Source organism: Oryx dammah, unplaced genomic scaffold, assembly GCF_014754425.2.
Source record: "Oryx dammah isolate SB20612 unplaced genomic scaffold, SCBI_Odam_1.1 HiC_scaffold_21, whole genome shotgun sequence".
Classification (NCBI taxonomy): domain Eukaryota; kingdom Metazoa; phylum Chordata; class Mammalia; order Artiodactyla; family Bovidae; genus Oryx; species Oryx dammah.
Window position 1 is genome coordinate 76,707,022 of NW_024070205.1, and position 26,879 is coordinate 76,733,900.

The window sequence follows — 26,879 nt, forward strand, 5'->3', positions numbered from 1 at the left end:
GGGATTTTTCCAGGCAAGAGGACTGGAACACTTACTCTATTAATAGTTAATTGTGTGTATGATTGGGGGTGGGGGATTAAAAGTTGTTTTTAAGTACAATAACTTCTATTGTAAAAGCTACTCTCTTCATTCACTACCGTCAGACCAAATTTGTGGTCTGACACAAATTCAAAGACAAAAAACAATATTTTGCTGTATACAAAAACAATTCTGTATTTCCCTAATAATGACACCACAAAATGACAAAAAAATATTTAATACACAAAAAAGCACAACAAAATCAAATACATAGTGCAAAAAGATACAGAGCTATCAACTTAGTGATGCTTATAAAGATTAGGCAAGAACTCATGAAAATATTTCCTTGCTTCATGTTCTAGGCTAGTTTCAAAGTTGTTTTCTTTTCCCACCATATTTGCTACTATTATTAATTATGACTACCTAATTAGATGTTATTTGGAAAATTGCATGATTTCTATATACTGACTGCATTTTATGCCACCTATTCAAGTGCATGTAAGACAATTTTTTATATCGAGACCATAGCAAGGCAGTTGTAGCTACTACCCAAATTTATATACACAGTTCTCTCAGAACCTAGGGCCAGAACTCTTCTAGACAAGAGACCATGTGAAGCAAAGGATACATAAGCTAGAGGCATGGGTAAAAGGAAGCAACGTAGGCTCTGCTAGGCAGGCACAATGGGGAGCTCAGCGTCCTCTGAATATATACCCCAGAGCGTGGTCTACCAAAAGCTTAACAACTTCTAGTATCTTCTTCAAGGCAATCAGAGGTTCTATTACTCCCCACACTTAATCCCAACAAACTATGAGGTAGAAAGAGTAGTATGTGAACTCATTTTACAGATGAGAAAAACTGAGGCTTAAGGTCAAGATTAGGACTCATGATGGTAGAATAATTTTATTCCTTATCTCTACCCAAGAAACACTTAACAGTGCCCAGCTATAGACTAGAAGAGAGTCCTATTTAAGAGGCTGCCTTGCTAGGTGCTGAGGCCAGAAACATTTCACTCCTTTAAAAAACATTTTCTGTAACTTTCTAAAGAGGAAAAGAAAAAACTAAATGAGGCATTTTGATTCTTTATGAAAAAGAAAAAATGAGGCAAACTGTAGGGGGACAATGTACACAGTTCTATATTTAAAATGGACAACCAATCAGGACCTACTCTGCTCAGTATTGGGTGGCAGTCTGTATGGGAGGGGACTTTGGGGAAGGATGGACACATGTATATGTATGGCTGTGCGCCTGAAACTGTCACAACACTGTTAATCGGCTATACTCCAATATACTTTATATTAAGTAAAAAGTTAAAGCAAAATAAAATGAACTCTGCTTGATATCTAACAACTTAAGTGGGAAACGACTTTGAAAAACAACAGATATATGTATAGGTATAACTGAACTGCTTTGTTGTACACCTGAAACCAACACAACACTGTTAATCACCTACACTCCAACACATTGATGAAATAAACAGTTCATATACACAAATCTTCAACTACAATTGTTTTTAATAGATAGTAGCTCTGATGTCACGTCTTTGCTTCTTATTGCTAGATTCCACCACCTAATTCTGCAGAAGAAACATTCCCCAGGACTGACAGGAAAAGAGGAATATTATCTAAAGACACTGGAGTTACAACTGTCCAAGGGGTGATACAGAGAGGCCTTCGGTATAAAAGCAATATCCAGAAGTAATCACTTTGAATTCCAAGGAAAAAGAACAACAGGATGGAATGGGAAATGTCTGACAACAAAGTGCTTACTGTTTAAAAACAAAAACCAAAAAAGCCTTGGGATAAGAAACTAGATATTCTGATAAAATGTTTTAATAATATTAGTTTTCAATAAACCATTTACCAAACTACAGCAACTACAACAAATATTTTTCAAACTACAGCAACTGAGAAAGGAATTGCTCTGACAGCACTATCTGGCCCTTGTTAGCGTTCTTGACCCATCCTGCCCCAAGAAACAAGCAGTTCTACCTGCTGGGCTATCCTCCAAGATGACATTTAATAAAGATCCCCAGTGAAAAAAACAACCCGCAGAAGGAGCATCTTGGATTTCAGGTAAGCTCCCAAGAAATACTAACTACCTCTTTCTGAACACTTCTTTCTCTGTAACATTCCAGTCATTCAAACGGCTCTTGAGAGAAGTACAGTAAACCCCAAGTGTAAGCTTCTTGTAATAGTTTAACAATACCACATTCACCAACAGTGGCATTATTTGGGATTGCACATTCATTGCATTAAAAGATCTCAAAATACTAGTAGGACATTTTCCCACAGAAGAAAAAAAGATCTGGTTGCTAAAGAAAGAATATAGTAATGGCAAGGAAAGCTCTATCAAGAAAAAGAATATCTCAAGACGATCTGGAAAAAACTGTTCCCAGATTAGGTCTGGGGGGTCACCTGAACCACCACCTCAGATAATTTCCATTTCCAGTTTAGCTTTGGAGTCTCCAATATTTTTCCTCATATGCTAAACTGCAACTCAGCTAATCACAAATGTGGACAATTCCAGTAAAGTAGCCTCAGGTACCCTATGGCAGTGCAAAATTCTAGACATTTGTAAACACTGTATGTGATATTTTTGGCACAGGGGAGAGCTTGCGGGTTTCTCTATCTTTGAAGTGCAGATTCTAAAATCACCTGGTCCACAGCCAGTGTTAGCAAAAGCATTAAGTCTTGATAGTGTATGCGCATACATAAACACCCACGAATGAGAGAGCTGTCAAAATGAATGCTTCTTTAGAACGTGAGCAATTTAAGCAGATATTTGGCTAAATGGAAAACAACAGATTCACAGTATCTAAAATCATACACTCTCACAGACTTCCCTGGCAGTGGTTAAGACTCCGTGCTTCAGTGCAGAAGGCACGGGTTCAATCCCTGGTTGGAGAAGTTCCACATGCCATGAAATGTGGCAAAGAGAGAGAAAGGAGGCAATCATACTTTCAGAAGATTATAACAACTGTCTGTGGGGAGAAACCAAATAGTTGGTTAACAAGTTTCCTACTTTCTAAAAGAAAAACCAAGCAATAACACTACAATAGCTCTGTAGATACACTGATGCAACAGTTCACATATTTCCCCTTAGCAACTGTCAAAGAAGCCAGCATTGCATTCAAAGAACATTTCAAAAAAAGGCTACCTAAAAATAAGATCCTAATCTTTAAAAGTAAGCTCTTACAAAACAACATCGCATACAGCTTTACATACAGCTTTAATACATAAATTATCATTAAAACATAACTGAATATTTCAAATGCCTGGCAGTGATTCAATCTTAAGACAAGTTTATGGCAGTTCAGTAGCTGGTCTGTCTGGATGCTGATCCACTGTTCAAGTCTAGGATTGGGAATCTATGATATTCCACAGATGGACTCTGAAGAAATGTTAAAATCAACTTAAAGCGTTGCTCTAAGATAAAGTCTGATTAAGTATAAAATACAAAAGCATACCAAGGATTATAAGTACCAAGCATACCAAGTATTATAAGTACAGTGCAAGTAAAATGAACTAATAAGAGGCAGGAGACATTTTTAGCTATAAACTAGAAATTCATTGCTTTTCTAAGGATTTGTCATTTCTGGTCTGAACATTTTGTCTGGGATAACATGGTCATAAATATTAATTTAAATAACTAAAATAAGAAATCTGATGGTAATGTGGGATGATCTCATTAATCACAAGTCTATGGTGTAACGCAGTGGAAACAATTAACTCTACTGACACCTACTTTAACAGAGCTTTTCCACACAATTAAGATTTCAAGCTAAGCATGCCTTATCTGTAACTAGGACCATAATAATTTAATGTCTAAAAGAAGACATTTGAAAGTGAGAAGGGAGAAAACCTGTGTAAGATGCTGAAAAACAGGAGTAAACTGGCCCTGTCTCCAGAAAACCAGAGCATTATAATTACCCTAATTACAAACTAAATGCTAGTGTTTGGAAGTCAAGAGTTGCATCATCACGTAGCAATAAACTATGGAGTCTTAACATACAAACCACGTCTTGCTTATCTGTACCACAGTGACATTGAAAAAAGAACAAAATCAAAAACAGATCAAGAAGATGATTTCAAAGTTACTGCAGGTAAAGCATTGCTCTGATAGCTTTATTTGGCCCTTTTTAGGATCCCTATGGTTTTTCCTGTGGTCATGTATGGATACGAGAGTTGGACTGTGAAGAAAGCTGAGAGCCGAAGAATTGATGCTTTTGAACTGTGGTGTTGGAGGAGACTCTTCAGAGTCCCTTGGACTGCAAGGAGATCCAACCAGTCCATTCTAAAGGAGACTGGTCCTGGGTGTTCTTTGGAAGGAATGATGCTAAAGCTGAAACTCCAATACTTTAGCCACTTCATGTGAAGAGCTGACTCACTGGAAAAGACTGATTCTGGGAGGGATTGGGGGCAGGAGGAGAAGGGGCCGACAGAGGATGAGATGGCTGGATGGCATCACCGACTTGATGGATGTGAGTTTGGGTGAACTCTGGGAGTTGGTGATGGACAAGGAGGCCTGGCAAGCTGCAATTCACGGGGTTGCAAAGAGTCAGACACGACTGAGCGACTGAACTGAACTGAACCCATCCTAATCCAAGAAACACAAGGAGTTCTACTCGCTGTGCTATGCTCCCAAACAACATTTAATAAACATCCTGGGGGATGGAAGAAGGTATTCCATGAAAATGGAAATGCAAAAGAAAGCTGGAATAGCAATACTCGTATCAGACAAAACAGATTTTAAAATAAACATGTGCTAAGTTCCCAGGTGGCACTAGCGTTAAAGAACCCGCCTGCCAATACAAGAGACACAGGAGACACAGGTTCCATCTCTGAGTTGGGAAGATCCCTTGGAGGAGGGCATGGCAATCCACTCCAGTGTTCTTGCCTGGAGAACCCCACGGACAGAGGAGCCTGGCGGGCTGCAGTCCATGGCGTCGCAGAGTCAAGACTATGAAGCGACTTAGCACCCAGAGCACGTAAGAGACACAGGACGACAATACATAATGATCAACGGATCAATCCAAGAAGACACTGGAAATGCAAGAGCAACTGTAAATATATATGCACCTAATATAGAAGCACCTCAATATGTAAGGCAGATACCAAGAGCCATGCAGAAGGAAACGGCAGCCCACTCCAGTATTCTCGCCTGGAGAATCCCATGGACAGAGGAGCTTGGCGGGCTCCTGTTCACGTGGTCACAGAGTCAGACACAACTGAGTGGCTAAGCACAGCACCAGAGTCATAAAGGGAGGAACTGACAGGAACACACAATAGTGGTGGGCTTTTAACACCCCACAGAAAATTAGCAAGGAAACAAAGCCCTAACTGACACATTAGACCAGATGGGCTTAACTGGCATTTATAGAGCTCTGCATCCAAAAGCAGCAGAATGCACACTCTTCTCAGGTGCACACAGAACATTCTCTAGGACTGACCACAAGCTGGGCCACAAGGCGAGCCTCGGCAAATTTGAGAAAACTGAAATAATATCAAGCTTCTTTTATCATCAGGCTATGAGACTGGAAATAAATTACAAGGAAAAAAACTATCAAAAACAAACATGTGGAGGCTAAACAACATGCTAGTAAACCACCAATGGATCACTGAAAAAACGTCAAAGACAAAATAAATATCTAGAGACAGACGAAAACGAGAGCACAACAATCCAAAGTCTATGAAATACAGCAAAAGCAGTTCTAAGAGGAAAGTTTATGGAAGTCTCACCTCAGGAAACAAGAAAAAAATCTCACATAAGCAACCTAACCTGATACCCAAAGCAACTAGAGAAAGAACAAGCAAAACTCAAAGCGAAAAAAAAAAAAAATCCTCAAAGATAGTAGAAAGGAAAGAAATCACAATGATCAGAGAGAAAGTAAATGGAACAGAGACAAAGAAAACAACAGCAAAGATCAATGAAACTCAAAGCTGGTTCTTTGAAAAGGTAAACAAAATTGATAAACCTTTAGCCAGACTCATCAAAGAAAAAAAAGGGAGAGGACTCAAATCAATAAAACTAGAAATGAAAAAGGGGAAGCTGCAACTGACATCACAGAAGTACAAAGGATCACAAGAGACTACTACAAGCAACTGTATGCCAATAAAATGCACGCCACGGAAGAAACGGACACATTCTGAGAAAGGTCCAGCATTCCAAGACTGAACCAGGAAGGAGGAGAAAATATGAACAGACCAATCACAAGCACTGAAATTGAAAACTGCGATTAAAAATTCCCAACAAACAGAAGTCCAGGACCTGATGACTTCACAGGCACAATCTATTAAACATTTAGAGATGAGTTAATGTCTATCCTTCCGGAAACCCTTTCAAAAAACTGGACGGGAAGGAAACCCCCAAACTCATTCTATGAGGCCACCAGCACCCTGACATCAAAACAAGACAAAAATACCACAAAAAGAAAATTACAAGCCAATAGCACTGATGAACACAGACGCAAACATCTTCAACAAAATATACGAAATCCGTATTCAACAATACATTAAAAGGGCTACACACCATGAGCAAGTGGGATTTAGTGCAGTTATGCAAGGATTGTTTAATGTTCATAAATCAGTGTGTACACCACATTAAAAAAAATTGAAGAATAAAAGCCATATGACCAATAAAGTGGAAGTTGCTCAGTCACGTCTGACTCTTTGAGACCCCAGGGACTGCAGCCCACTAGGCTCCTCTGTCCATGGGATTTTCCAGACAAGAATACTGGAGTGGGTTGTCATTCCTTTCTCCAAGGGATCATCCCGACCCAGAGACTGAACCTGGGTCTCCTGTATTACAGCAGGCAGATTCTCTACCATCTGAGCCACCAGGGAAGCCCAATGCTCAACAGATGCAGAAAAAGGTTCTGACAAAATTCAGTACTTGCTCATGATAAAAACTCTCCAGAAAGTGTATATTGAGGGAACATACCTCAACATAATAAATGCCATATTTGACAAACCTACAGCTAACGTTATAGTCAACAGAAAAAAGCTGAAAACATTTCTTCTAAGGCCAGGAACAAGACAAGGGTATCCACTCTCGCCTCTTTTATTCAACAGTTTTGGAAGTCCTAGCTACAGCAATCAGAGAAGAAAAAGAAATAAAAGGAATCCAAACTGGAAAAGAAGCTGAACTGTCACTGCTTGCAGATGACATGATTCTATACACAGAAAATCCTCAAGACCCGGCTGGAAGACTACTAGCACTCATCCACGAAGCTCGTCAAGCTGCAGGTTACAAATTAACACACGTAAATCTTTTGCATTTCCATACACGAACAACAAAAGATAAGAAAGAGATTCAAGAAACAATTTCACTTACCACCGCATCAAAATGAATAAAATATCTTAGGAATTAACCTACTTAAGGAGACAAAAGACCTGTACTCTGAAAACCGTAAGATGCTGATGAAAGAAGTCACAGACACAAACAAATGGGAAAATGAAACACATTTTGTGGACTGGAAGAATCAACGGTCTCCAGATGACTATACTACCTAAGGCAATCTACAGATTCACTGTAAACCCTATCAAATCATCAACGGCATTCTTCACAGAACTAGAACAAAAAATCTTAAAATCTGTACAGAGACAAGGTCCTGAATAGCCAAAGTACTCCCTGACTTCACAATAATGTTAACTGACCACACTCCAATATAAAATAAAAATTTTTAAAAAATAAATAAATAAGTGAAGAATAGTCTTTGAACAAATGCTGCTGGGACAATAGGGCATCATAGACAAAAAAAAAAAAAAGAAAAGAAAAATCTTCATCTAATTACCACAACTTATATAAAATTAAAGCAAGATGAATCACAGATTTAAATGTAAAATGTCAGACCACAAAACTGTTACAGAAAACAAGGACAAAGTATTCCAGATTTGGGGCTAAAACAAAGAATTTTTAGACTTGACAGCAAAGCACAAAATATATACAGAAAAATTGATAAACTGAACTTTATCAAAACTACAAACTATTTATGAGAAAGATCCTCTGAAAGGGATAAAAAGACCAACTACAGAGTGGGAGAAAATATTTACAAACCCCATATACAGCAAAGGACTAATATCTAGAGCATAAAAAGAACTCCCAGTCCATCCTGAATATTCACTGGAAGGACTGACTTCGAAGCTGAAACTCCAATACTTTGGCCACCTGATGTGAAGAGCTGACTCATCTGAAAAGACCCTGATGCTGGGAAAGATTGAGGGTGGGAGGAAAAGGGGACGACAGGATGAGATGGTTGGATGGCATCACCAACTCAATGAACATGAGTTTGAGTAAACTCTGGGAGTTGGTAATGGACAGGGAGGCCTGGCGTGCTGCAGTCCATGGGGTTGCAGAGTCGGACACAACTGAGCAACTGAACTGAACCCCAAACTCAACAGTAAGAAAGCAATTAGAAAATGGGCAAAACACTTTACCAAAGAGGATGTGCGTACAGCATACAAATGGTTCAGGTTCATCTGTCTCAGGTTCAATTAAAAGGTTGTTAGGAAATTTTAATTAAAACCACAATGGGATATCATCACATATCTATCAGAATGACTAAAATTAAATATTATATATATGGAGAGTGAAAGCACCAAATTCTAGTGATCATGCAGAGAACTGGATCACTCTTAAATTGCTGGTGAGAAAGTGAAATGGCATAGCCATTAAGGAAAAAGCATTTGGGAATTCTTAAAAGCTACAATTCATTTGCCATACCTTCTTATCAATTGTATTACTAAGCATTTATCCCAGATAAATTAAAACTTCAGTTTGTCCAAAAATATGTAAACAAATGCTTATAGCAGCTTTTTTTATAATGGCAAAAACTAGAAAGAATCTAGATGTCATTCAACGAGTGAATGATTAAGCAAACTATAGTATAGCTATATCCTAAAATGCTGCTCAGCAGTTGAAAGAACAAATTATTCACATATATAACTCAGATGTATTTCCAGGCAATTATGCTGGAAAAAAAAAATCCAATCCCAAAAGGTTGCATACCATATGGTTGGTTCCATGCATGAGCATTTCTGAAGTCACATCATCACAGAAATGGAAAACAAATTAGTAATTTCTAGGGCTAAAGAGGGGATAGAGTTATAAGGAACATAACAGGTCTATAAAGGATTATAGAAGGATTCCAGCAGTGATGGAAATGCTTTTTATCCTGACCGCACCAACGTCACATCCTGGTTGTGATGTTATACTGCAGCTTTTCAAGATGTTATTATTGGGGGAAACTGTTACAGATTACAAGGCATCTCTCTGTACTGTTTCCTACAGCTGCATGTGAATCTACAATTACCGTAAAATAAAAAATTTAATTAAAAGACAAACAAAAATAGGCAGAAGACGTAAACAAACATTTCTCAAAAGGAGACATAGATGGCTTAGAAGCACATGGTTCAACACTGCTATCAGACAAATGCAAATCAAAAAGACAATGAGGTTATCACCTCACATCAGCCAAAATGGCCATTATCAAAAAATCCATAAACAGTAAACACTGGACAGGGCGTGGAGAGAAGGGAACACTATGCTGTTGTGAGAATGTAAAATGGTACAGCCACTACAAAGAACAGTATGGCGGTTCCTTAAAAAAACTAAAAAATACAGCTACCATATGACCCTGCAATCCCACTCCTGGGAATCTATGTGGAGAAAAATAGGTCGGAAAGGACATGCACCCCAGAGTTCACTGCAGTGCTGTTTACAATAGCCCCCAAAATGGAAGCAACCTAAGTGCCCATCAACAGAGGAGTGGACAAGGAAGCTGTGGTACATATACACAATGAAAGACTATTCAGCCATTAAAAAGAATGAAATAACGCCATCTGCAGCAACACGGATGGACCCAGAGATATTGTATGACACGACAGAAATATCATATGATATTCCTTACATGCAGAATCAAAAAAGAAATTATACAAATAAACTTAATTACAAATCAGAAGCAAGTTCACAGACTTAGAGAACTTATAGTTACCAGTGGGGAAGAAGCGGGGGGAAGGGATGATTAGACACTCTGAGATTGACATGTACACACTGCTATATTTAAAATGGATAACAAAAAGGATCCACTGTATAGCACAAGGAACTCTGTTCAACGTTATACCGCAGCCTGGATGCAAGGGAAGTTTAGGGTAGAATGAAGTGAAAAGTGTCAGTCGCTCAGTTATGTCTGACTCTTTTGAGACCCCAGGACTATAGCCCGCCAGGCTCCTCTGTCCATGGGATTCTCCAAGCAAGCATACTGGTGTGGGTTGCCATTTCCTTCTCCAGGGGATCTTCCCAGGGATCAAGCCTACGTCTCCCACATCACAAGCCAATTCTTACGGATACACGTATATGTATGGTTAAGTCACTTTGCTGTGCACTTGAAACTACCATAACATTGTTAACTGGCTACACTCTGATATAAAATATTTAAAAAACAAAACAAAGATCCTGGATGATGGAAAACAAACTGCAGAAGCAGCATCTTGGATTTCAGATAAGCTACAAAAGAAATATTACCTCCTTCTGCAGATACAATTCTTTGTAACATTTCAGTCGTTGAAGACTCTTGATAGGGGTTCAGTAAACCTAAGTGTATTTACTGAAATATTTTTCAGCTCAAATGTGCAGTTTAAAATCTTCTAAGCAAAGTACTTACAGCTAATGGGGACAGTAAAAACCCAGGTGATCCAAGGGGGAAAAAAAAGTAGCCTAAGAGGATTCTGTGCTAGGCAAGGATGCACCAAATTAGCAGCAAATATCTATATACAAAAATAAAAATTTTAGACTTTCTATTAAGCTTTCTTCAAAAACTCAACTTTATATACGAGGGACCATAGGGTACAAGTGCAGATCCCAGCTTTCCCTATTCCTCATTTTACTTGCAAAAGCAATTACCTGGCAAAATTAAAACAAAATCAATAGCTATCAAACGATCACAAAGAACAGTATGGGTGGAGGGGGGGAATGGGGTATAAAGTTACTTAACTTCCTAAATTTTTAGAGCACTTACCATAGTCTAATGAAACACTGAACATGAAGGACTGATTCTATTTACTGAGGGGGAAAAACCCTTGTCCCTAACGCCTGGAGACAGCCCAAGACCTAAGCTCCATCCCCCAAGGAGGACGAACACTGGATAGACAGTTCAGGTTCCTCTGCACCTGCGCCTGTCTTTCCGGCGGGAGCAGTGATCTACCAGGTTATGTCTGAGAAGTGGACATGTACCGCCTCTTCTCTGAGGACAGAGGGTTAAGTCTCTATTCTCTCTGAAGTCCTATTTTGGCTGCAGCTCATATTCTTCAGTGTTTTAAGGCCATCGGTTATTCTAAATTTAATAAACACCACAGTTTAAACAGTTAACAAATAATGAGAAGGAAGAAAGCATGGTTTAAAGATTTACTGTACGAGACTTGGATTCCAGAAAGAGCTCTCTCTCTAGCTGTGACTTTCAGCAGTCATTTATCCTTTCAGCCTCGTGTGCAAAATAAGAGGTTGACTATATGAGTGCGTGCTAGTTAATTTCTATGAGTTTGATACAATTTCTCTAAACACAATGCTACATAAAGGGATTGTGTTCTACTGTCTGTACCTGTGTGTGTACCAGCACCTGTGAATGCATGCATGTGTGTGTTTGGGGCAGGGAGTTGAGTTGGGCTTGTAACAAGCAACCCAAGTTGATTCTTAAGATCCTTAAATTTAATAATTTTAGGGCCTTGATCTTCAAAATATTCATACCCCTAGGCATACACCAAAATTTTTTCCAATAGGGAAACTAGATAGGAATATCTATCAGGAAAGCAACTTAAAGATCTTCAATTTCCCTATGTATTATCCTAATATTTATGTGCTCAGATAAAATCTCTTCAGAGTGATCTTTAAATACTTTCCTTTTCCCAATGGCTATAATCCCTATTCTCAGAAGAAAGCTGCTTCTCACCCATCTAGAATCTTATGGGGCATTGCCTCAGAACATTAAAAAAAACCGCTAGAGGCATCAAATAAAAAGACAGAAACCGCTAGCAGGCTCCCAGGAGACAAAGAGGGCAGAGTGCGGCAGAGCGCGCTTTGGTCACAATCTCTGTGCCTGTCTTAGAGCTGCACCTGAGAAGGCTGTGCCACAGGTGCACGCAACACACACTCCTGAATTAAAAGTGAGGCCAAACAGGGCCTTCCCTGGCGGTTCAGTGGCAAGACTCCACGCTCCTGATGCAGGGGGCACGGGTCTCCATGCTGGTCAGGGATCCCATATGCCGTACAGTGCGGCCAAAGAATAAATTAATATAAAGTCAAACGTTTCAACTGAAAATGAAGTCTGCTTTGGCTGATTAGTTTTATAATGTGAATAGGCATTGCCAGTTTATATGACAGGACTTTTTCTATAAATTCAACCAGCCAAATCTACAGCTCCAAGGTTTTGGCAAAAATATATTTAAAGCACAGCTGCAATATATTGGATGATACATCCTCTTTAAGTACTTAAATTTATTTTAAAAATTTAGAAGTCAAATTCAACATGTGCAAAAGGAAAACTAATCAAGGGTGAGAGTCATGAAATGATGGAGGAGCTGCCTGGAAAAGGATCCAAGAGAACATTCTGAGAGACAGAGACGTGCTGCTGCTTGCTTCAGGTGGCTACTGAGATGTCTAGAATTCAGCAGATGGGAACACTTTATTGTTTGCTAACTACACCTCAATTTTTAAAACGTGCAAAAAGTCGTATGTACTTTTTCAAAATTGTTTTTTGAGGTATGTTAGCAAAAATGTTGGATATCACTGTTCTAGGCACTTGACAAAAATAACTGTTTCTCTCAACCACACAACATAAAGTAATCTACTTTATACATTAATTACTTATGCTTTTTCATTGATAGCTTTAGTATCTTTCTAATAGCCACCTTGGATTTTGATGCCCAAGAACATTCCCTACCAGAAAATAACAGTAAGAAATTAAATTAAAATGAATGTATTTCTATCTGTACTGCTCCCTCTGAGATCCTCATCTTTGAAGACAGAATGATTAACTTCTCTTTTAATGTTAATAGTCTTCTCCAAATTGATAATTTAGTTCTAAAGAACTTATTCTCAAATTCTATAAGTTTAGAGGTAAAAATGTCCTAGAACATAAAAGTTCACATGAATAAATGAAATGGGCACCCTGTGTAGAGATGCTCAATACTGATATTTGGACACACGACCAGCTCTGTTAATATCTGTCTGTAATTCACTGATTCAGCTATGCTACAAAAACCTTAATAACCAACTGAATCTCCTTCTTGCAAATAGGACAAGAGGCCCCGGCCTTCTTTAGTCTTCTGGCACAATGGAAACAAGTGACAAGGTGGCCTGTCCTCCCGTGAATAATGTTCCCGTTTCGTGGTCTTTTCTCACACAGACTGCATGGCTTCAAAAGATTCTGGCAATCCTCCAAGTTTTCTGTATCTTTTCTCTGTTCAAAAAGGTTATCTGCTTGTTCTCCCATGCTTGATATGGTCTCCTGGCTTTCAGAACTATGAGCCAAATCCAAGAACTCCACCGAGTTGCAAGGATCCAAATGTTTCGCGCTTTCTTCCTTTATGTATGTGTCTTTCGGTCTAACAACTGGAGCCGATACAGTTCTTCTGCAGTCAGGGACATCAATTCCTTCACCTTCTTGCTTTTCAGGTATGGCAGTGATATCAGATGTGGAGAGAGAATGGGTTAACTTAGAACAATCTGAATACCAATCCTTCCTTAAGGCCCAGCAACGAAAACAGTACCTCTTGCTTGGAGAGTTAAATTTCTTGCACTCAGTACACTGCCACTCATCCTACAAAGACAAATGCAGCCAGTTAGTACTCACTCAGTGGAAAACATGATACTGAGAGAAAGGGAGAGTAGGCCAAATTTTCATCATCTCACACTAGGACAGTAAGAACCCAGGCATTTCACACCAGACACTGAAGTTCTAGCCTAGAACTTGAACAAAGTCTACAGCTACATGTAAGGATATCTTGAGAAGCTTTACAACGATAGTGACATAATTCCCACTTCAAGCCAAATGTGACGTAGTTGTCTTTAAGAAAGTTAAACTATTTTAGCTTTCTATTTAGTCTGGGCGCAATTTGCATCATTTGCTTTTACCCACTGCCTTCTTTTTACAAAAAGGCAGTTCTTTGTGCAACTTACTCTTTTATCCAGCAAGAGGCTAAAGAATGAAGCAAAGGTAATACTCAAGATGTCATTCTTTACTAATTAAAAAATGTTATAAAATTTGTCAAAAGGGAAGCTAAAATTGATATTTGACAACTACTACATTTATTCCTTCTCTCACTGTTCTCAGGAATAGGTAGGTAGTTGTATGCCTAAATCACACTCTGAAAAAAGAATGCTCCTGTCCTTGAATGCCAGGTAATTTTTTTCCCCACTTCTCCACATTCAAATCAGGAGATACCAGAGTGTAATGAATTTTAAATGCCTTGCTTAATTCAAAGGTAGCTACCTGGAACAAGTCAAGTGTATTTAAATGTGGGTAATTGCCTGGTTTTGACAGGATCGATGATTTGATACATGCTCACTTGATTACTTTCAGAACAAAGGCCAAGCACTTCAAGTTTAAAATCACAACTCAACTGCCTATACTGAGAAGCAGGGATATGACCATTTGTTAAACTGGGATGTTTCTCCAGAGAGCCTCAGAACATTCTTGCCAGTTTTAAGATCCTCAGATCTCACCTGAAATGCAATACAAATATGCAAGGAACTTCATAAAGATTTGGAATTCATAACTGATGGTGTGTCATAGTCTAATTGGCATCACTTTTCTTTTTTTAGTAGTACATAGAATAATAGGGTTTATTAAATCCTATGGCAGCTCTGAATTGATGAAATATAGTCTATTTGCTTAACAGGTCTTCTGGGCCCCAAGACTCTCAAAACTCTGATTAGGATAGCACTTACTCTGCTATTCGTATTATGGTCAGGAACACTTCATGGATCAATATATCCCACGCTACTACTTAGCCATGTACAGACAAATAATTTGCAATGAATTACCATAATGGTCAGCAGTGGCGGGGTGGGAGCTGGGGGACAGGATAAACACTAGAGACAACCGAAGATTTTAATATCCCCAAGCAGCAAACTGTAAAATCCCCTCCTTGACCTTACTCCGCCATCTTTCTTCCCACAGTGAGTTAGCTGAAGAAAGTACTAAAGAGAAAATGGGGAGCTAGCATGAAAAGAGACAAGCAAGACATTCATTTGAGTCTAAACCTGAGTTGCCAACTGATGACAAATCCAAACCTATTACCTAACAGCTTAATGAAAATTCATTTAGCAACCCTTCATTCATATAAACCTACATGGAAATTAAGCCGTTTTCCATTTGTTTCTAGTTAAGAAAGCATCAAAAGTATAATATTTAACAAAAACCTTCAGACAGCTCACAGGTCTCTTTGGGAATAGAGACCGGTGTTTAGCAGGAAAAGCAGTACAGGACTCCTCTGCATCTATGCGCCCACTGCATGGTTTCCAAAGAGCTTTGAAAGCAGGAAGAAAGGCACACAGAGAGGCATTCAAGTCATCTCTCCCCAAGGCAGGGAAAGCATTCGATCAACTCATTCCCTTCTCTTTTCAACTTCCAATAAAAATCTAACAAGATATAAAGAAACCAACAGCTCCTAACACCTAGGAAAAGTAGACAGAAATAGGGAGAAAGGGCACTCTTCAACACAAGTGAACTGCTGGGACATTAACATCTGAAGACATGAGCAGTGTCAAACAGCTTATTAGAAATTCATACCTCAGAGGTAACTTCTATATCAGTATCATCACTTATGGATTTAGGGTCCTCAAGGTCATCATTTTTTCCCATTTCAATCACCTGAGAAAGCAAAAACATCTCATTAGTCAGGTTTATGTATTTTAGATGAGGTTGCTACCTGAGAGCAAAAAGAACAGAGCTTCAGTTTAAAACTCACATTCTTCCCCCATCACTAGCACTTAAAAATGAGACAGCTTGGGACTTCGCTGGTGGTCCAGTGGCTAAGACTCTGCACTCCCAATGCCGGGGGCCTGGGTTCGATCCCTGGACAAGGAGCTAGATCCCACATGCAGCAACTAAGACCCAGTGCAGCCAAATTAAAATAAATAAATGATTTAAAAAAAAAAAAAATGAGACAGCTTATATGTGAGATCGAAAACATGATTCTGTACATACCAAGCTGACATTTCGGTAGAATAAATGATTGAAAAGCACCAAAAAGGGCTACCAAAGATCTCTTCAGCATTCAGAAAGGGAGAGCATTCCCAAATTTATGTATTTAAATAAACAGTATCAGGGTATAAATTATTAAATATAGAAATGTTTTATCTTGAGAATCTAGGAAGGCATTCATAAGAATAAAATGGGATTACATGAGAAAATGTGGGGAGTGTCTTCTAAACTTTAAAATTCTAAAAATTAAAACCTCACTTCTGTGATCCACAAAGTCCTATCCTATTTTTAAGACAGGCCTGGTTAACTTAATGTAAATCTTAAAACTGGGTAAAGTATTAAAAAATGAAAAGGGGAGATTACACGAGTCATTTGTTGCACAAAGTAGCATAGTGTCCGGTTAACCGATCTGAACAAGCTATACTACGTGTACATAAATACAATCAATGTGAAACTTTTCCACAACATACCTTTTTGTCTACCACTTTCCCTACTTCTTCACTTGTTTGTTCAGGATCAGCAGCTTCAACTTTTTTTCCAACACCAAATTGCTCTGACACTGACTCATTCAAAAACCACAAGTCATCTGTGGTGTCTGAAACAATGGCAGTACCTATATCCTAACAGAAAAGAACAAATGTAAGTTTTTGTGAAGTGAAGTGAAGTCACTCAGTTGTGTCCAACTCTTTGCGACCCCATGGACTGCAGCCTATCAGGCTCCTCCGTCCATGGGATTTCCAGGCAAGAGAACTGGAGTGGGGTGCCAGTTGAACCAAAGTAGATGAGCCCAAAACTCAATGTCCTCATACATCTCAAAAGAATGCCTAGCCTTTCTTCTACAGATGTCTATTCATTCAACAAATATCTACTTGGCAGTGACTATGTAGACTAATGGGTGGATATGAGAGTACTTGGCAAGGAATTTTCTATTTTAATAGTAACACTAGAGAAACAGCAATGAAGTGCTTAAAAGCTAAAAACTCTTAGCTGCTCAACTAAATAAAATCCATCTCCTACATTCCTTTTCACAGGTGGCAATCTGAGGACCTAGACAACTTTCTGTTAATTGTGACATGTTCTTCCCTGTAAGTCAATGATGTTTATTAAAGAAATATCAGAGATACTGATGATAATGCAAACCTCTATCCTCTTTCTGAATTCTTCTGTTTTATATACCAGGAAAAGCTGGTATATAACACTTCTTTCTTAATTCTTAAACAACTTCAAATATAACTTTATTTTCACATTCATCTATGGATACTTTATGACATGTTTTTCTACAATATTCATAAGAGACAACTTATTACTTTATTTGTATATGTCCATTCATTTACTGAACAAATAGTGTCTATTATGTGTCAGATACGAAGCAGGTACTACTTACTAAGAAATAGGAATAGAGTGGTCAATAAAAGCAATAGAAAAGAGCGGTCAATTAAAAGCCCTGGACTTATATTTCAATGGGGCCAAACAGACAATAGATACATAAACAAAATACAATAATACAAAGAAGCGCAACAGGGAATATAAAAGAGCAGAATGGTGATGAATTAGACTATGGAAGTAATAAAAAGTGGCTAGATCTCAGGTATGCTTTAGAAACAGAGTTGACAACCTGAATATGGTATATGACAGAGAGAGAAATCAATGAAGTCTCTGGATGCATGGCTAGAATAACTGAGTAGAAGGAAGATGTAAGTAAAAGGAAACACTTCCCTGGTGGTCCAGAGGCTGGGACTCAGCACTCCCAGTGCAGGGGGCCCAGGTTCGATCCCTGGTTAGGGAACTAGACCCCACATGCGGCAACTAAGAGCTTGTATGCTGCAACTAAAGCTTCCACATGCTGCAGCTAAGATCGGCGCAGCCAAATAGACAATAATAAATGTTTAATGAAAATATCGAGAGCTCTCTTTTGGGATTTAAAAAACATTTATTTGGTTGCGCCAGGTCTTAATTATAGCACACAGGATCATTACTTACAGCATGCAAACTGTTAGTTCTAGAGTATGGGATCTAATTTTCTGACCAGGGATCAAACCTGGCCCCCCTGCCTTGGGGGCACAGAATCTTAGCCACGGACCACCAGGGAAGTCCCAAGAGTTCTGTTCTGAACACGGAGAATGTCAGGTCATCCAGTGTTGAGTAGGCAGTTAGATGTGGAAGCTGGGCACTGAGGAAGAGACATCAGGGCTGAAGATACAGATTTGAGCATCACATGCACTGAAAAGTCCTAGCACTGAATGGGAATTCTTAGACAAGGTAATGTATGTTTCAAGAGTAATCAAGAATGTCACTCCATCAAAAGAAAAAAAAGTTCCTCTTCAAATGTGAAATTTACCTGATTTGTCTGTAAATCAGTTGAGCCATTACTTCTAGGTGTATAGTTATTTCTTAAGTTTCCTAAAAACCACCAAGGCAAGCCAGCTACATCCCACTCCTCAAACCCGAGGTCCAGTCTTGACGTCTCTTCTTGAGTTAAATTTGCTACCAAGTCTTCATCTACAAAAGTCAAATGGAAAAGATGATAACTGTGTATACAACACTTAAGAATCAAGACTCTCTTCATAATGCTTAAAATGTCTCGTACAAGGCAAGTAAAAAGAAAATCCTTTTCCCAGTAAGAAAGAATCAGAAATCAAATATCTATATCAGTTGCAGAGCCCAAATCTCCTTCCTCTGCTTATAGATTTCATTAGCAAATAATGAAACTAGAGGTCATTCATCAAGAAACATAAACTCTGAAAGCATCCAAACAATGACACTGTTCTAAAAGGATTTCTAAATGGTCACCTGGTGGCATTTTAAACATGCCTACCACTATGACAACTAAGGAATGACTTGATTCGTGACTGCAAATGGTGACGGCACAGTGGCCCAACCCTTGAGACAGAAACTAGGTGCACAGACCATCCTGAGCAATCACAAGGTTGTCAAGGCAGTCTCACTAGTACCACATATTTTCGGATGTTTCTCAATGATTCATGTATTTCAATAGGTAACAACCACTACGAAACACTGAACTCTAGGCTGTCCAAATAAATACACATATATGTCCTTTCTGGATCAACAGGCTCTTTTGGAGTTAAGATATTTAAAAGCTAGAAATACTGCAAATCCAGGACATCGTAAGGGCCCACACATTCTAAATAAAAGATCTTGTGTTGCACATCTAAATGATATCCAAGGGAGTTACTAATGTAAGTTTGTTGCTACCACATGAAATTCTTTTCATTCTTTCCCACTGTCCAATCTTTTTTGTTGTACTTTCTTACTCTCCTCTACCTCTTCCTAATACACTAGGCATGCCAATGGCAACTAAAGGTGTTTAAATGTGCTAAGGTACATACAGTTGAAAAAATGTCTGCAATAAATGGATCCCTGCCAGAACAGTTACCCTATCTACTTACAAATTATGCTGTTCCTATTAAAAGGTATACCTGTGCTCAGGGAAACTTAAACTATCTTTTATTTACTCACTGCTGAAATTATGAGAAACCTAATTTTGAGATAGTATCACATTAAACTTATCTTCAACTATTCAAGCTCCGTAACTTCTTCTGAAGGGAATGAAAAAAAGGCCATTCTTTCCACATGTAAAAATTCTGTACGTTCTACCTATATACATCCTTGAGAATATTAAGCTATTAATTCTCAAAATTTACATCATGAACTACAGTTTCTTGTCTTGGCTGTTGTTATATATTAAACAGCCTTTGAGTAGAAAATAAGCAAAGGCTTGTATTTAAAAAAACAAAATTACACACTTAGGATCATACAGACAGAAATAAGCTCCCAGCTAACTAACTAGATAGCCCCAAATTCAGCTTATATTCAAAGCAAATTAAAGAAAACAACCTTACATAATAAGCAGATTAATTTATCATTTATAACAACTGTAGCATCATAACTTTCTGGGATGCTGCTAGAGGTCTAACCTGCCACTTATGCAAATGTGAGTCAAGTACCTACACTAGAAACCACCATGCCATAAAATATCTTTGAGAAATTTATGACTTTACATTATCTTTGCAGGAAAAAGTTTAGGAAATACTTTATACAGCAGGGTTTAGGGGAAACTTCTGAAACGCTGCTCAACTCACTTAACCTGACTGTACTATATCTAATATGAATGAGAAAGATCTAACGACTACCATCCAAGGATAAAGGAACTACTAGGCTTTATGTCTCATTCTTGGCTCTGAGACATTAGGTCCATTTTACCATCTTTGCAAACTTCAAAAATATATGAAAATTAGCCTTTGCCTCAAGCAGACAAATAAAAATAAAAATTCTAACCAGATCAAATATATACAGGGGAGCCAAGATTTAAAATGCCAAGGCAGCCGAGTTACCAGGTGGCAACTTGATGAATGCATAGCTATCTTCTATTAGCATGCTAGCTAAAGATGGTCTTGCTCCATCCTGGTCACCATGTGTTGCTAAGAGACAACTACCATCTTCTTCAAGGTTAACAGTAGTAAGCAGGATAAAGAAAAGGTTTTCAGAAAAGAGTGAAAGTAAGGATGACATACACCGCTGCTACATCACATAAGAGACAGCATTAGTATTTTTTGAGTTCTCGATGTAACAGTCTTAATAGATGCCATTTCTAAAAGTAAACACCAGAAAAAGAAAGAGAAAGAAGAGTCTACATAGTTTTAATCCAAAGCTTACCTTCTCTAGAATTTTTGCATTTATACTGTGAGGTAGGCAGCGTGGGAATATTGCCTTCTTCAGCTCTTTTCCTGGAATTGGAACTTTCCTCTACACTTTGCTGAAAGGAAGGGAAAGGCACCCATCAGTGCAGCAGAAATGACTGTGACCAGGGGATGTAGCAGTTCCATTCCAGCTCACCAGTGAGTGTGCGACACAATGGGTTACGCACCAGGAAAGAAAACTCTGGAGTTCACAACAGTCATCAATTACAGGCAACCTCTCCTCAACCCACTGTGGGAAAAAAATCTGCACAAAAGGTCAAAATCTACTGTTACAAACAGGCTATCAATATAAAGCCTCTAGCCTACACAGAATCAGGCATAATGCAGAAAACATATACCAAGATGATCATAAAGGTTTTGCAGGTTTAGGGAAGCTTTAAGAAATGGCCTGACATGAACTTATTTGCAACAAGTCTGTTAAAATCTAATCAAGCAATTTCCTCAAACACCTATATACATACACCATCACACACAAGCCCCAAGAAAATGCAACTGGAAGAACTGAAGATCGGAAGTGCTACATCCCAAAGAAAGATTCAGAGACTGGAACTCTGTTATGGGCAGAACAGAGAAGGTTCGCTCTGTCCCTAGTCTTTGAACTCCCAAGAACCTTTCTTATTAAATTCTTACCACATTCAGGAAAGGTCTTGGGAGTCCAAGATCATAGGTACAGAGAAGGGGCCACTCTGTACAACAAAAGAAGTCACCGTGTGGTGATTTTACCTTCAGTTGGTCTTGACTTGGAATATCCATACTGTGCTCCTGTGCGATAGCGAGAGTCTGAGCAGCATCTGGATAGCAAGTAAAACAAAAGGAAAACCTTCCCTGGTAATAGCCATTCTTTCCACACCAAAGGACCTCAGCAAACAACCCTGAAGCCAGGCTCGATCCCTAATTTTGACTGGCCAAGGCTCTCATCCAAAAGGAAAGGAAAAAAATTAATAAAAATGGCATAGACCAAAAGAGGCTCTATTCAAAATATATTACCAAAATATAACTGAAGAAAAATGAAAAATGAATAAAAAATGTTCTTCAATATCATGCCTTCAAATTTAATATGACAGTGATTCCAAGCATGGAATAATGGAGAGTATTTTATCAATACCTATAGGCGTATTCCAAGTTTGCCTTTTTTAAACGATTAAAAAAAAATTTGACCTTTTAATTTTTATTTTCAAGTGTTAAAGCTATAGAGAATTATGAAATCTAAAAATCTAGGTTTGCTTTATGAAACAATTGCTCCCTCATGTAAAGTTACATTCTAAGTGTCAATGATATTTCAGTTTAAACTATCATCACCAGGTATATACTTTTTTTTAATGAATAAGTCTTATTTTTCCCAGTTCCTGTAAACATTTCCTAAGGAAGAGGAAGAAAATAAAGTTTCTCTCAAGGCCAACAAAAAGAAGTGAAGGAAAGAATAACCTGAGAGAACTTAGATAATCAGAGAAAAATGTATTTCAAGGCCTTGCAAATTTTTCAAGCCAAAGAGAAGATGCAAATTTAGCTACAGGAAAAGAAAAGATGCAGAAACCTTAATAAGCTTGGACCACTCATTATATAAGGCTATACGTAACTATATGCACTCAAATAAGTCTATCATGGATTGGGCTCATCAGCTACTACTAGGTCCAGAAATAAGACACTTAATAGAAAATGTCATTCCTCATCCAATAAAGACTTCCAGAGAAAGGATACAGATCCCACAACAGGTCTGACAAATCAGTTGTTTGGCACAGAGCAAATATTTTCAAAATTGTAATTATAAAGAGCATTATTATAGAAGCATTTTTATAGATAAAATGAAGATACTAAAAGTTTTAAGAGCCAGCATTTTCTGAGCACAGCAGTTTTTAAAGATCAATTAACATACAATGCAGTGAAGCATTTTTCAATAAAGTAATTTGATTACTGTCATTTCTAGTTCTAAATACTACCTTACTTAGGTTAAAACAATTAGAAGCAAAAATAAATTATCAGTGAAAACTACAATGTACAAGGAAATTTCAATACAAAATTTGTCATATAAATTTCATTTTATTCGAATACATGTGGAAATTTGGAGAAATAATTTATAAACAACCACCTTCATTTCTTCAACCATCAAAATAAAAGGTTTACTTTATTTGCAAAGGTATAAAGTAATTGATAGGGAAAGCAGTTTTCTCATTTGTCCTTTCAAATAAAAAACATGCAATCCAATTTATGAAGAGCAACAGAGATGGCCAACCATAAGCACTAATGCAAGTTCAAATTCAGAACAGACAACCAGTCAAAATTACTTTGGGGCAATTTCCCGGTTTTGATCACTGTACTGCAATTATATAAGTTAGTACCACTGGGGAATCTGGGAACTCTTCAATATCTTTGAAACATTTTTGTAAGTGAAATTATTTAAAAGTGATAACTTAAAGAACAAAGAATGTTTTAAAGATTTAATGTTCAGATTTTTTTTAATGTGTTAAAAAATTAATTGGGGCAAATTTTTTAAAAGCAGGGATTAAAGAGACATCGATGTGTGGCATAAAGGAAAGAGCAAGGGCGGGACAGTCACAAATATCTGCTCTCTTATCAGTAGCATCTCATCTTGGGCAAATTACTCATTCTATTTAAAAAACAAAACTCAAAAATCCTCAGTTTCTTCATCTCCAGACCTTCCTCATAGAGTTGTGAGGATAAATTGAAATGTCTGTTAGAGGAGAGTTCATTTAATATACAGCATGTTAAATTCTGATGAGGAAGTACATGAAAGAAAATGAGAGAAAAAGTGAGAATTATGCTCACTCTAGATATTTAGAGAACAGATCAATCAGAAAGCAAATTTTACTGGAAGAATAGATCAGCATATATAAAATTACTTGTGTATTTCAAGACAATAGTGACTATCCCAGGAAAACCATACTATTTTACAAGTGCCTGAACTTCAAAAAAGTGTCGTATCATTTGCAAGGCCTTCCCTCTAAAACAGAGCTTTACAGATGGGTGAAGTGGCTCAGTGAAACCAACAGGCTTCAAAATTCAATTTAAGTTCAAACTTACACTTCAGTATGAGAGCAGAGTCTCTTTGCTCTCACTGTAAAGAGTAAATCTTTATTAGAAATGGTTTTTTTTTCCAACCTGTTTGTTTCAGTAAACTATTGAAAAATACCCAATCTAAAGAGATTACCAACTTGGGTTTTCTTCAAAGAACAATGTCACCTAAAATCTAATCTGAAACTCACAAAAGGGCTTCATGTAGGAATGGAGAAAGAAAAAAGTTTCATTATTTGGAAATGAATGAGAGGGTTATATTTTAGCTGTATACAGTTTATTTACTTATCTCTAACACACCATACTTCAGACCCCAAAGCAGCCAGTTTCCTTCACAATACTAATAAATTAAACTCAAAGGGCAGTATTTAAAATATGTGGAATCAGGCAAAAGGTCAGGCGAATTGGCATTCAAATAACAGAAAACTAAAACCTTTAGGAAAAAAGGTTCTTTGGGGGCAGGGGAAGGGGACCTTTTTAACAGATGGTCAGGGTAACATCACATAAAGTCCACAAAATACTAACACCACTGAAAAAGGGATACATAGACCTTACATGGCTCTGCCGTGATGCAATAAATGTATGAAGCACTACCTATGAAATCTTGGCAAAAAATTTAACCTTGAATCTATCCAAACACTATTTGTTCAAGCACTATTTGTTCACCAAAAATAGAAGAGACAGAGAAACATGTTAAACAACATCACAAGGACACAATCTGAAAATCAGAATGTGGGAAATTTATAAGACAAATGAAATGATCCATTTCTTCAACAAATAAATAATATAATGAAAAGAGAGTTAAGTTTTATAGATTAAAAATACTTAGCAAGACGTATCAACCAAAAGCAAAGTGTGGACTTTGTCTGGATACTGATTTGAATAAGCCAAATATAAGAGATATTTCTGAAATAACTGGAGTTAACATACATGAACTGGCTGCTGGGTAATGTTATGGAGTTACTATTTTGTTTATTATTATTAATTCTGTTGGGTGTAATAGTGACACTGTAGTTATGTTTGAAAGAAAAAAGTCCTTATCCGTAAGAGACTTTTAAAGTGTGTCGATGAAACAAATATGGCAGAACGTTAACAATTACTAAGTCTAAGAGGTGGGCTTCACTTATACTAATCTCTATTTTTAGTATATTTGAAAATTTTCACAATGAAAAGTCAAATAAATAGTAGCAACATTTTGTGTGACAGCCATCCCCCCCAAGTCATGGCAAGACAGCATTCAATTTCCATCTAAATCCTCCCTGTTTTCCCATGATCTGCCCCCTCAAAGTTAAAATTGTGATAAGGACTGAAGAAATATGATGTGACGTACCTGTAGCAGCAGTAGCTAATGTGACAAGATTCTTTCTTAGCATATCATAGAGAGGGCTGTAAAAGAGATAAAATAAAAAATTAATAAGCACATGGTTTTCCATTAATATGTAAAATATATTTTTCATATGCTATGTCCCAACATTCTCTATAACATATAAAGAGGCAGAATTTTCTCCCCAGAATACATTTTTTTAAAATTATTAAGTATCAGCATGTTAGTATCCAAGCCCTTGTATCACTCTGCCCTCAAAGAAAAATTTTACATTTTATTTCATAAGCTAACAGTAACCTAAGTGGGGAGATTTCCTTTAAGACTACTCCCTCCTTCTACATTTTATAGGAAGGGAGTCTTAGAAAAACTGATCACAAAGGTATAGAGAGAAAGAGAACACTGACTTCTCAGCTGGAAAATGCCACACAGCAGGTCAGAACAGCTCTAGCGTGATTCTTATGAAGCCCACCATTAACCTTTAACTGCCCAGAAACTCTACATTTCTCTTGTCAGCTCGTTCTTCCTCTCTCTATAACACTGCTTCACAAAATCTAACCTAGTCACATCAAGCTCCTACCTACTACGCCTTTATATGCGATGTTCAATCTGCCAGAAGCTCTCCTTCAATAGGCTCCCCCAAGTATTTAATTATCCAGCTTTCAACTCAAATATCACTTCCTCAAGGAACCTTTCCTCACCTCCTAAGACCCTGAATCCCATCCCCCAACACAGTCTCATGTACCTCTTTTATGTCACACTTACCTGTATAATTTTACTATGAGGAACAGTGTTGACTGTCTCACTACTCCTTAAACTCAGCAAAATTAGACACTGTTGCTCACTATCATGTTTCCGGTACCTCACAGTCGCCTGATATATGCAGGCCCAACAAATAACTTGTGGACTAAAGGGTTAAATAAACATTAATAACCAATGGGGATTAAGTGGTTAGGTGTAAGCACCCCAAAAGATAAATACACACTCATTGTTTTTACCTTGGATCTTTCACAGAGAAGCTCTGACGACCTAGTAGTTCTCCCAAAAGATCTCCACCACAATATACCATGTGCTGCTCCTGCTGATCATAAAGCTGCTTCACCATGATATACTGGCCTAGATAATGCATAACCTACATGGGAATAAAACACCACCAAGAGATTTGTCTAGTTGCAGCCCAAAATACAAATTAGAGGAGGAGATAAGGTCAGTTTGTTTGCTAGAGGAAGAGAGAACATATTATGAATATGACTATCAGTACTTGTCTAAGGGGTCCTACAACAGGACAGTCGCCCCCAGTTACTACGTGCATCTACTTACTATCATTCTGGACACTAAGAGACCCTTGCTTTCTGGAACAGAAATATACCAGTCTGATAATGAGGAAAAGTGGTGAATTTACCAGGTATCCCCTTAAAAATGTTCTCACCAGTCCAAATAAAGGGATCTGCTCTATCACTAGAAGTAATAAACTTTAAATTTGCCTGGATCATAAAAATGTTTTCCAACTCTAGGGCACACAACTACTATAGACTTTGATGTGTATTAAGTCTTTCTGGCAAATGGAAGTACAGTGGTTAATAAGCCATCA

General features: G+C 37.8%; 1 protein-coding gene across 4 annotated transcripts in view; it reads right to left on the reverse strand.

Annotated features, from left to right (window-relative positions):
• Positions 1 to 234: 234 nt before the first annotated feature.
• MDM4 (MDM4 regulator of p53) overlaps positions 235 to 26,879 on the reverse strand; it is a 49,002-nt gene continuing 22,357 nt past the window's right edge. For 2 of the 4 annotated variants that reach the window (XM_040263036.1, XM_040263037.1), the window contains 8 exons: positions 26,287 to 26,420; positions 25,298 to 25,353; positions 21,661 to 21,728; positions 20,894 to 20,993; positions 18,558 to 18,718; positions 16,690 to 16,839; positions 15,806 to 15,886; positions 235 to 13,831 (listed from right to left, as the gene is read on the reverse strand). In XM_040263036.1, the coding sequence (XP_040118970.1) occupies positions 13,259 to 13,831; positions 15,806 to 15,886; positions 16,690 to 16,839; positions 18,558 to 18,718; positions 20,894 to 20,993; positions 21,661 to 21,728; positions 25,298 to 25,353; positions 26,287 to 26,420 (1,323 nt within the window). In that variant the 3' untranslated portion in view covers positions 235 to 13,258. Of the gene's footprint in view, positions 13,832 to 15,805; positions 15,887 to 16,689; positions 16,840 to 18,557; positions 18,719 to 20,893; positions 21,729 to 25,297; positions 25,354 to 26,286; positions 26,421 to 26,879 lie in introns of those variants that run through there. The other 2 variants (XR_005724921.1, XR_005724920.1) reach the window with 2 other exon arrangements.